At 44.1% G+C, this 12,468-nt stretch overlaps 1 protein-coding gene across 1 annotated transcript in view; it reads right to left on the bottom strand.

Annotated features, from left to right (window-relative positions):
* Positions 1 to 12,468, bottom strand: part of ARHGEF4 (Rho guanine nucleotide exchange factor 4) — a 91,042-nt gene that overhangs the window by 18,162 nt on the left and 60,412 nt on the right. Inside the window, exon 2 of the mRNA XM_072757417.1 lies at positions 4,848 to 4,987. Within this exon, the coding sequence (XP_072613518.1) occupies positions 4,848 to 4,987 (140 nt within the window). The remainder of the gene's footprint in view (positions 1 to 4,847; positions 4,988 to 12,468) is intronic.

Genomic DNA, 12,468 nt, shown 5'->3' with positions numbered 1-12,468 from the left:
ATGAGCACTGGGTGTTATTCTGTATGTTGGTAAATTGAACACCAATAAAAAATAAATTTATTAAAAAAAAAAGATTTGCTCCCCTGAGCTCTCAGGGGAATGGTGGAGGAAGAGGAGGCATCCAAGGCTCCTTGCCACCCCAAATACCAGGGCTCCTCTGGTGAGGCTGTGTGGCATGCACTCGGATAGGGCGTGGCTTGGAAGCCTTGACTTGGGGCCAGATGTTTTATTGTGCCCTTTGGTTTCAAAGCCATTAGATAACAAGGAGGAAGGGACAGAAGGAAGTTCTGGAGAACTTCCACTGGCCAGTGCAGTGCTGAGCACCGTGAGTCTGTAGCACTCTATCTGCTGCTGTACTGGCCTCCTGGGGCATGTTTAAGGCTTCATCCAAGGCCCAGTTCTGGGATAAGGCCTCTGTGTCTCCCCTGTAGCTGACCAACCTGGGGCAGAAGAACATCTGAACCTGGACTGGGATCAAGAACTCAGAGGTGCCCTCTGCCCTACCTGGGAGCACTCAGACTCTAACTCCTGATGAAATGGGTATATAGCAGGGAACACAGTGGCAACATCCTTTTTATACGTGTTTCATGACTTGAAAGCAAAGCCTTAGGCCCTTGAGGGATTCAAGCTTGATAATTCCATGCCAGGGAGGGGAGAGTAAGTGGAGGTGGCTGCAGGAAGTGGCCCACCAGGCTGCCAAGGTAGCAGGACTAGCAGGGAGATGGAGCAGGGACATAAGTGTCCCTGGGCTATGGGGGACTGTGTCTTGGAGAGGGAAGAGGAAGCTGCTCTGGGTATGCTGGCCACTGGACAACTTGCAGTCCTGGCCGTGGGAGTCTGCAAGCCGATGCTACCCCACCTTATGGAGAGTCAAATACAGTTGTTGACCAACAACAGGGCATGCAAGAGGGATTTGGAGCACTGGCTGGTATCAGGCTCTTCTCTCAAGCTGGTGCAGGAAGGGGTATAAGAGCCAGGTCAGGCCTTGGGATGGATACCCAGGGTCACAGGTCCTGGGGAAGACAGAAATACCTGGAGAGAATGTCAGACTAGCTTCATGGATGGTGGTCACGAGCTGGTCTGGTGTCCTGCAATGTCCTTTTAGTGTTCCACAGAGAATTCCTGGGGGCTTGAGGATGGCAAGACTGTCTTCTATCCTTCTATCCTCGGGTGACCCTATGGCCTAGTGGGCCAGGACAGTCTCACTTCCCACCTGCTCTGCTGGCCTAATTACTGGTAGAGCTCCTTTTATGCTTTGAGCTCCGGTGTGGAGGACAAGATTTGTGTCTGCTTGCCCTCTAGTTCAAACTTCGTCTCTTCTCAGTAAGAGGATCCAGGAATGGTCCCCAGTCCCCAGCTTGCCCTCCTGGACCAGGGACATCAGAACAGTGTTTGGAGTAGACCTGAACATGACAAGGCCCTCAGAGTCATGCAGGCGGTGGGCAGAATTGAGAGCAAGACCAGCTCCACACAGGTGCCCTCCTGTAATGCAGCTGTGAGCTGGCCCATCTGGGAGACACTGCCATCCACAGCACAATGGAGAGGGCATCAGAAGACCCCAGACTTCTGAGCCAGGAGCCATGTCCTCCCCTCCTCTGGTCCCAACTCATAACTGGGCAGAGAGCAGGGGCTAGCTGGGTGGAAACGAAAAGAGAATAACATCTTCCGAAGACACCGCCTCCTTTCTGCCTACAACTCCAGAAAATATGCTTGGGCTAAGGATACCCTCAGGCCTGACTGCAGGGAGCACAGCCCAGCCCAGCAGGGCATGCTCAGAGCTCTGAGAGGAAAGGAGAGGCTGGGAAGAGGTGAGGAGCCAGGCAGAATGACCCAGGCCTGGGTCATGGGCATCTGGGCAAGGCACTGAGTGGGACAATGCTGAACAAGATGGGACACTTCTAGGCACTGAAGTTAACTCATGTAACAGGGTCTGGACTACCGTGAGGGGCAGGGCAGGGGTGAGATGCAGGGAATACAGAATGAACGTGATACAGTGCCCCCGCTTGCTTCTGTCAGGGCACATCCATGAATGGCTGCTCCCTACCACCACAGCCCTAAATCCCAGGGCCTGACGCTCATGAGATACTCGGTAGATCCGTCACATGCATACAACATACACAAACGCACATCGCACTCATGATCTTCATGTGCGTGTTTGTGGGCACATGACACCCCTTTCTTCTGTACCCAGAATACCAGAGTGTGCCACTGCTCCCCCGCATCTACTGCTCTTTGGGCCACAGGAGCCCCCTTCTGCTTGGAAATTGAGCTGCGGTCTCTCCTTCTGAAGTCAGTACAAACAGGAGAGTGTCGCAGGTAAGAACATGCTACTCACATGCATCTAAGAGTACGAGTGAGTGTGTGACGTCAAAGCGAAGCAACGTTCGTCAGTGCGGGCTTCTCTTTGACGTGTGCTGCTTCTATAATCTCTGAGTATGAAACACATTGACCCTAGCAAGTCTTCTTGCCATGTATGGGGAGCAGCGGTAAGTGTCGGAGGGTTCAGGGGAGGTGCAGCGGGACTCCGCGGCTCTAGGAGGCCAAGGGGACTAGCGCGCTATTGGAGAATCACCGTTTATGTCTCTTCAGTTTCTGGCAAAGCGGATCTGTTTAATGCTGCCGACGGATCATAACAGGTGCTGCCTTTCCTGAGTATCTTGTACACCTGGGCACAGTGACCCTCCTGCAGCTGCCGGGGGGCCTCAGGTGCCACATCCACCCCACAAGAGGAAACTGAGGCCCCGAGGGAGGGTATCTAGCTAGTGGCAGGATGGGGGGAAGATGCGGGGCTGGCAGCCTCCAAACCAGGCCTTGTCCTTTATGCTGTACTGGCCTGAAAGAGGACCCCGAAGTGCTGGTGTGTCTCATGAAGGAGAACAGCCTGGTGGCCACTGACCAAGTCCGGAGCCCAGTCTCCAGCCTGCATTTGCTCACTGTGTCCCTGGAAAGGGGCTCCTCAGTCTGATGTGGCTGCCCTGCTTGTGACATGACACGTCCTTCCCCACTGAGGCCCGTCCAGGAGGGACCAGTACGCTGGGATGCACCGAGCGCTCTAACACAAGCAACAACGTTAGCACCTGGTCTACGCAGGAACCTCAAATACCAAGAGAGGCCTTAGAACCAAATAGGAAACAAACCCTGAGTAGCCCGGATGCTGCTATCCCACTCATAATGAGTTGCCTTCGCTGCCCTCAGAAAGGTGCTGTTTGCCAGAGCCTTTTTGTTCCTTTAGGGTTCTGGCCCTCGGCTTCCCTCGTTCAAAGCACAGGATGCCAACCTTGCCAAGGGCCTCAGAAGGCACCTCCTCGCCAGCAGCAAAACGGGACAGACCAGAATTCCACCATCAGGTAAGAGACCGCAGCTAAGCAAAGCAGACACCGGAGCCCCAGCCGGGCGGCACCACGGCCAGGCAGGGAGCACCCACGCTCCTCTTTGTTATCATCCCCACTGCCCGGAGTTTACTGGGGACCCACCGCTCGCGGGGTCTTTACGGGATTCGGTCCCTTCGGGGAGCCTCGCGGCTGTCCCACCTCACAGTCCAGTAAGCCCGACGTCCAGGTTTACCCGCTCAGAGCCCCGCACCTGCTCCTGGGCAGGAGGAGCTCCCAGTCAGGTCTGGGAGGCCCCGGGGCTCAGATTCTACCCCCCCCCCCATGCTGCCTACCCCCAGGGCCGGGGCCCAGCACTGAGGAGGGCGGCCCAATACTTCAAGGAAAAGAAAACCATTATCTGTGCATTCGGCTTAAATAACATCATTTTAGAACATCTTTCATTCAAAATAGTCATCAAAGAGTACTACTGTACCGGGATACAATCGTCTGCTATTAGATACTTATGTATTAGAAAAGTCAACTTCCTTGGGTGTGTGTCACTTAACACATCATCGATGCGGAATAAAGCATTTTCTAATGACTGTTTTAAATCATTATTCAGACCCAGACCTGGGGAAGAGGTCATCCACCGTTTACAGTTTGTACGCATCTGCTGAGTAGGTAACGGGGACAGCACACTCCTCGAGGGTTTCCGAGAAGCCCACCTGCCCTTCACTGATTCGGACTGTCTGTAAATCCATCCCTCCTGAGGTGCTGCAAGATCCTGGGGGTCAGATCCAGGTTTTGACGAGGCAGAAATACGCGGTAACTCATGACCAGGAAGAGAATGTGGTATTATGGATGTGGGTGATTGACCACATTATGTCTATGGCTTGCCCTGCCCCACCACTGAATTAAGTAAAAGAGAAGAGGACAAGAAAATAGGAGCACAAGTGAGAAAAAGAGAGGAGTGAAGGTCTCTGAATTTCTCTGTGCTTGGAGAATGCAAAAGGAACCAGTCTTGCCTAGATGAAGTTTGTCACTAATTTCTTCTGTTTAGATAGGACCAGCACACAAACTTGCACACAGTTGTCATAGCAACCACAATGGTTTTTGAGCTCTTGGAGTCAAAGAAAAATTAATTTTCACTTCCCTTGCTTCCCATCCTGCCCAGACAACTTCTTGGAGGGATGGTGGGCTAAGCTGTGACCTCCACTCTACCAAGAAGAGTTTGCTTCATCCAGGATGGCTTACGGGCTGTCATAGGGTAGGACAGACCAGCGTTCTTTCATCATAGGTCTTGGGTCATGCCTTCCCTTCTGGGTTCTCTGTAGGCTCGGGAGGGCAGAGAGGCAGGTCCTGTATTTGGGTAAGTGAGAGCCATAGGCTGAAACTGTGCTGCGTGCATGTGGGAGCCACTGCCATCTGCTCGGAATACAGAGACTGTGGACAGCCTGTGTGAGCATGCTGGGTTCACCTTGACATCCAGACCATCTGTCCCAGCCCGTCCCTTCACCCATGCAGCCCTGACCCTACCTCATTGATGGCCAGCTGCTCCCCACCCCCTCCGGGGTGGCTGTAGTGGTGACTGGAGCTGTGCATGTCTTCATACAGGTCCTCCTCACTCCCCGCCTCATCAGCACGGATGGCTGTGTCCAGAACTCCATCAGGGATAGCTGGAAGGAGAGATACCAGCTGGCAAAGAGGAGCTGAGGAAGGGGAACAGGTAGAGAAGGGATGAACCTTTTCAGGATAAATGCTACTACTTTGAGAGGAGGGAGAAGACCTGGGAACTAGTTTCTCAAACCATTTTTACTGCAAATCATGATCTGGTTGAAAGAATGCACAGGCCGACTTTTGCCCCATCACTGGTAATCACCTACCATTTCAATCTCCACTATCTCCCTAAACAAGGAAACAGAAATATCTGTAAGAGTGTGACACTCAAGAGTCCCCTCCAGCTGAATTCAATTCAAAACCATCTACCAATGTGCCAGGTATAGTAGAAGGCCTATAGGAATAATGCTAAGCATTCATTGTGAAATATATATTATCCAAAGAAATATATAGTATGTACATTGAAGCATAGTTTGGAGATTAATAAAATGAACTCCCACAGTACTTACTCTGCTAAAGAAAAATACCCGAATCTTAGAATTCAACCACCGGCATGACCTACTCCAACTGTATTCCCCTCTTCCCCTCTCTTTCTTTTAGAGCTATCCAATATTTTTATAAGTCACACCCATGCTGTGTTTTAGTTTATTTCTGTTGAATCTTGTATAGTTTGACCTTATATAAATGGGACCATCGAGTAGGTTTTCTGCTTTGGCTGGATTTTTTGCTTTTTACTTTTTTTTTTTTTTTTTTTTTACTCAACTGCTTATATAGTTGTGAATGATTCATTCTCACTGATGGACAAACTTGCATTTTATGAATATGTCAAATTTTACACATCCATTTCACTGCTGGAGAGCAGTGGGTGCTTCTCTGTCTTGCTGCTGGTATGGATAATGGTATTGCAAACATACCCACATACCTCCTAGGTACATGTTCCAGAGTTTCCCCTTAGACAGTGTTTCTCAACCCCTTTTTCATTATTACCCTCTAAAAAGCCTTTCATACATTGTTTTCCTAATTGTTCCCATGAAATATTAATACCACAAATATACTGTATATTTGTTATTTTCCATGGCTTTTGGAAGGCCACAAACCATTGTCACACCTTAGATTTTTGCCCCGTTCGGTGTGAATTCATGCTCTGGGGTGTAGGACTGAGGTGTGGCATCCCTGGGCCCTAGGTGTGCCAAATTGTTTTCCAAAGCTATTCTACCATGTAAGACTTCCAACAGTGGGGCGCCTGGGTGGCTCAGTTGGCTAAGCATCTGACTCTTCGGTTCAGCTCAGGTCCTGATCTCAGGGTCATGGGATGGAGCCCCGCTTAGGCTCTGCAATCTGCGCGGTCTGCTTAAGACTCTCTTTCCTCTCCTCCTGCCCTTGTCCCCTGCTCTCTCTCTAAAATAAATAAATCTTAAGAAAAACTTCTAACAGTGTGTATGAATGTTCCCACTACACCACATCCTAGCCAGCTCTAGACTGGCATCCTCAGACATTGTTGACAAGCTGATGGATATGGAATGGAATCTTACTGTCGTTTGAATTTACATTTCTCTGATGACTAATGATCACTAATGAAGTGAACACCTTGTCTATATTTATGGGCCATTGGTATTTCCTTTAATGTGGAAAATCTGTGTCTATTGAGCTGTTGGTCTTTAATGTAATCAATAATATAAAAAATACATTTCTATGTATGTGTGTATATATATATATACACTGCCCCCATTCTGCATACTAAATCTTTGTCACCCACATTATCACAAGTATCATCTCCTACTTTGTGGCCTGTCCCATCTCTTTAAGGTGCTTTCGATGAACAGAGGTTCTTAATTTTCATTAGACAAATTTATCAATCTTGTCCTGTATGGTTTATATGTTTTGCCTTTAGGACATCCCTACCTCCAAGTTGCAAAGTTACTCTCCTATGTTATCCTTAAGTGTTTTATAGCTTTTCTTTTGACATTAAATTTTTATTGCACTTGGGAATGATTTTTGTGTATTGTGTAGATAAAAATCTGTGCTACTGTGATTTATAAGAAATATATATTTTGTCTTTGACCCTTTCCTGGCACAGAGCTCATAAAGCCCTTGGAACGTCCTGTGATAAGAGTGATAAAAAGTGTCTTTTGTTATGTTAATGATGACTTTTGGGAAGCCCCTAGGTAACCCAGGGATAGGGCTGCCCCATCCCACTTCTAGGGAGGGGACAAGGGCTGGCTTAATAGCCAGTGGCCAATGATTTAGTCAGGCCTACATAATGAAGCCTCCGTAAAGACCCAAAGGACAGTGTTTAGAGAGCTTTTGGGCTGGTGAACACGCGGAGATTTGGGGAGAGTGGTGAGCCAGGACAGGGTATGGAAGCTCTGTGGTCCTTCCTGCATACCTTGCCTGCGCATCTCTTCCATCTGGTTGTTCCTGAGTTATATCCTTTTATAATAAATCGGTAATCTAGTCAGTAGAATGTTTCTCTGAGTTCTGAGACCCACTCTAGCAAATTGATTGAACCCAAGGCAGGAGTTTGTTGGAACCTCCAATCTATAGCCGGTTGACCAGAAGTACCTTGGGCTTGTGGCTAGTGTCTGAAGTGGAAGAACAAGGGTACTCTTGTAGGACTGAGCCCTTGACCTGTGGGATCTGATGCTATCTCCAGGTGGAGAGTGTGAGGATTGCACTGAATTGTAGGACATGTTGCTGATATCTGAGAAATTGCTTGGTAATGAGAACACACTGGAGAATGGGATCCAGAACCTTTAGAATCCAATTTCATTTTTTCTGTAAGGATAAGTAATTTTCTCAGCACCAGTTATGGGATAGACAGTCTTTTCCTAAGTGTCCACAATGTCTGCTCTGGCTTGAAATCAAGGTCTGGACTCTATTCTTGTGGGAGGCAGAGTAATGGCCTCCAAAAGACAACAAAGTCCTAATCCCCGAAACCCACAAATATGTTATTTTACATGACAAAGAGGAATTAAGATTGCAGATGGAATAAGTGTGCAAATCAGCTGATCTCAAATAGGGGGATTATCCTAGATTACCCAGGTGACCCTAACATAAGTGAAAATAACTTTGAAGACTCATCTCAAGCATTACAACCTCTGTGCAAGTCTTATCTGACACCATCACTGCAAGGACTGACATCCACTTCTGTCTCACTCCCAACGTGCTCTGTACGGACAATGGCCGTGGCATTTACTGTGGTCCCTTATACATTGCGTTGTCTGACTGTCTCCCCTAAAGGCAGCAACCATGCTTTATATAGACTTTAGTTAAGTGTTAAAGAAATGAATGAGTAAAGACATAGATGAGAGAATGGTGGACACAGGGATGACTGAACTGATGAATAAAAAATGGAGAGATGAAAAAGTGAATGCAGGGCGGCCTGGCTGGATGATGATGGCAAGTAATGGAAGGCAGAGCCCGTGAGGCACAGCAGAGCCAATGCCAGGCAAAGCTTCAGGCATGTGGCTGAATATGGACACAGACTTGAGAGCAGCACTCTGTCCCTGGAACTGCCTGGAAAGCTCTTTGGCAGCAAAGATCTGAGCCCAGCTTAGGGGCAGAAGCTAAGAGCCCTGCCCCTGGTCCACACAGTCAAGAGTCCCAGGGAACCATCATCATTTTTATTTCATTTATGTTTTTTAACCGTGTTATTATGGAAAGTTCTAAATATGTACAAAGGGAGAGATGACAATGTAATGAATCTTGTACACCCATTAACCAGCTTCAGCCATTCTCAACATGCGGGCAATTTTGTTTCGCCATCTGTATGTATCCCCTTCCCCCAGGTCCCAGATATGACATAATTCCATCTGTAAATACTATACTATATAAGAGATGAGGACTTAGTCTTCATAAAAATTGTAGCTGCAAAACACATCTAAAGCAAACTATAATCCATCAGAGGTTGTCTTAGTGGCATACCTTTTCCTCTAGGGCATTAAAGCAACATTTTAGGGCATGGTTGGTTAAGTGACCAACTCATGGTTTTCCACTTAAGTCATGATCATAGAGTTTTTGAGATCGAACCCTTCGTGGTGCTCTGTGCTCAGTGCAGAGTCTGCCTAAGATTCTCTCTTCGTCCTTCTGCTCTTCTCCCCATCTCTAAAATAAATAAATAACTCTTTTAAAAAACTTGTTTTAAAATTTTGAAATAACTATAGATCACAGAGAATTGTAACTGTAATGCAGAGGTCCTGTGTACCCTTTACCCAGTGGTTATAGCCTATGGAATTCTAGTATAGTATCACACCCAGGAAAATAACCTTGGTATAATGTGTATATATGATCCTACATCACTTTATCATCTGTGTAGATTTGTGTAACCACTACAGCAACCAGTATGTAAGCTTTGGAGGATGGCTTTTTCACTTAGCCAAATGCCCTTGAGATCTATACCTCATTCATTTTATTGCTTACTAGTATCCCATGCAATGTATATGCAAGTTTGTTCAACCATTCAACCCACTGACAGATATCCAAGTGATTTCTAATTTTAGGCTGTTTTAAGTAAAGGTGCTATGAACATCTATATACAGGTTTTAGGGTGGACCTAAATTTTCATTATTCTGGGACAAATGCAATTGCCCAGGGTTGTAACTTCTGGGTCATATGGCAGTTGAGTGTTCAGTTTTCTAAGAAACTGCCAAACTATTTTCCAGAGCAGTTGTACCATTTTACAACCTCACAATCAACAATGTGTGTTTTTCAGAATCTTTACCTGCATTTGGTATTGTCACAATTTTATATATTTTTAAAAGATTATTTATTTATTTATTGAGAGAGAGAGAGAAAGTGAGCATGCAAGAGTGGGGCTAGGTAGGGGTGGAGGGAGAGGAAGAGAGAGAATCTCAGGCAGACTCCTTGCTAAGCTCTGAGCTCCCAAAGCCAGGCTCGATCCCACAACCCTGAGATCATGATCTGAGCTGAAACCAAGAGTCATGCACTCAACTGACTGAACCACCCAGATGTCTCTGTCACAATTTTATATTTTAGACATTCTGATAGGTGTATAGTGATATTGCATCATGGTCTTAATTTGCATTTCCCAAAGGTCAAGTGCTTTGAACGTTTTTTCATGTGCTTATTTGTCATCCATATATCTTTTTTGCTGAAGTATTTCTTCATTTTTTTGGCCTCTTTTCCAGTTAGAATATTTATTGCTTTGATGTTGAAATTTGAAAATTCTTAAATTTTTTTTTTTGTATTAAGTAAACTCTAAACTCTATCCCCAATGTGGGGCTCAAATTCATGAGATCAAGAGTTGCATGCTCTATGAACTGAACCAGTGAGGCATCCTGAAAATTCTTTTTTTTTTTAAGTTTTAAATTTTTAAAAAGATTTTTAAAGTAATTTCTATACCCAGTGTGGGACTCAAACTCATAACCCCAAGAACAAGAGTCACATGCTCTACTAACTGAGCCATCCAGGCACCTCTGAAAATTCTTTATATATTCTAGATAGGAGTTCTTTGTCAGGTATGTGATTTGCAAATATTTTCTCTTAGTTTGGAGCTTAGTTTTTCATCCTCTTTCATGAGCAAAAAAATTAAAATTTTGATAAAGTTCAATTTATTGATTTTTCCTTCTAACAGGTAATGCCTTTGGAATCATGTCTAAGAACTCATCATCAAACCCTGGTTCCAAAAGATTATCAGTTATGTTTTCTCCTAAAAGTCTTTTTTTAAAACTTTTTGTTTATTTTTTATTTTTTTAATTTTTTTATTGGTGTTCAATTTACCAACATACAGAATAACATCCTAAAAGTCTTTAGTTTTCATTTTTACATGTAAATCTATGATCCATTTTGAGTTGTGGGTTTTTTTCTTTCTTTTTTTGGTCAACTGTTGTACATCTAGATAAACTAGATGATATGGATAAATTCTTAGGAACATATATCTACCAAAACTGACTCAAGAAGAAACAGAAAATCTGAATATGCCTAAAATTAGTAAGGAGATTGAAACCGTAGTCAGAAACTACCCAACAAAGTAAAGCCCAAGATTGGATGCCTTCACTAGTGAACTCACCAAACATGTGAATAAGAATTGGCATCAGTCTTTCTCAATCTCTTCCAAAAACTGCAGAAGAGAGAATACTTCTTAACTCACTAAAGCCAGACAAAACACTAGAAGAAAACTGCAGACAAATATTCCTTATGAATACAGATGCAAAAATCCTCAGCAAAGGATTAGTAAGCTCAATTCAACAAGTAAACTAACTAGCAAACTGAATTCAATAGCATATCAAAAGGATTATATAGCTTTACCTACTAGGACTTATTTTTGGAATACAAGAATGGTTCAACAAATGAAAATTGTTCAATGCAATATACAACATTAATAGAATGAAGGGGAAAAACTGCATGATCATCTCAATTGATGCAGAGAAAGCATTGGCAAAATTCAAAGCCCTTTCATGGTAAAAATACCCAACAAACTAGAAATAAAAGAGAATTTCCTCAACATGATAAAAGTCATGTGTGAAAAAGCCATAGCTAATATACTCAATGGTGAAAAACTGAAAGCTTTTCCTCTAAGATCAGGAATAAAACAAGGATGCCCCACTTTAATCACGTCTATTCAGTACAGTGTTGGAAGTCCTAGACAGAGCAGTTAGGCAAGAAAGAGGGTAAAAAAAGCATCTAAAATGGAAAGGAAGAGGTATAGTTATTTCTATTCACCAATGAAGTGATCTTATGTATAGAAAAGCTGAAGAATCCACAATAAATCATTAAGGCTAATAAATAAATTCAGCAAAATTGCAGAGTACAAATCAATACATAAAAGTTAGCTTTATTTCTATATACTTGCAATGAACAATTTGAAAAGGAAAAAAATTTAATTGCAATATAGTTATATTATAAATAATAAAACCACGAAAGACTCCTAACTCTGGGAAACAAACAAAGGGTTGAGGAAGTGGAGGGGGGATGGGGTAGCTGGGTGATGTGCACTGAGGAGGGCACTTGATGGGATGAACATTGAGTGTTATACTATATGTTGGCAAATTTAATTTAAATTTTTAAAAATGTGTAAAAGAAAGTAATAATAAAAATACTTAAAAATAGGTTTAACCAAGCAGGCAAAAAATGTGTATAGTGAAAATGATCAAACGTGCTGCAAGACATTAAAGAAAACTTAGTAAATGGAAAGACATTCCATGTTCATGAAATGGTAGAGTTAATACTGTTGAGATGACATTACTACTCAAAGCAATCTACAGATTCAATGTAACCCTTATCAAAATGCCAATGGCATTTTTACTGAAAAAAAAAGTTATCCTAAAATTCATATGGAATCTAAAGGGACCCTGAATAGCCAAAATTATCTTGAAAAAAAAATTCCAAAATTAAGCTGGAGGACTCACATTTCCTGATTTCAAAACGTAATACAAGGCCACAGTAATCAAAACAATGTGGTACTATCCTACAGATAGACATATAGATCAATAGAATAAAATAGAGATCCCAGAGATAAACTGCCAGACATATGGCCATTTGATTTTTGACAAAGCCAAGACAATCAGTGGGAGAAAGACAG

Source organism: Vulpes vulpes, chromosome 5 (genome assembly GCF_048418805.1).
Source record: "Vulpes vulpes isolate BD-2025 chromosome 5, VulVul3, whole genome shotgun sequence".
In the NCBI taxonomy this organism is placed as follows: Eukaryota; Metazoa; Chordata; class Mammalia; order Carnivora; family Canidae; genus Vulpes; species Vulpes vulpes.
This window is presented reverse-complemented; position numbering and strand designations above follow the sequence as displayed.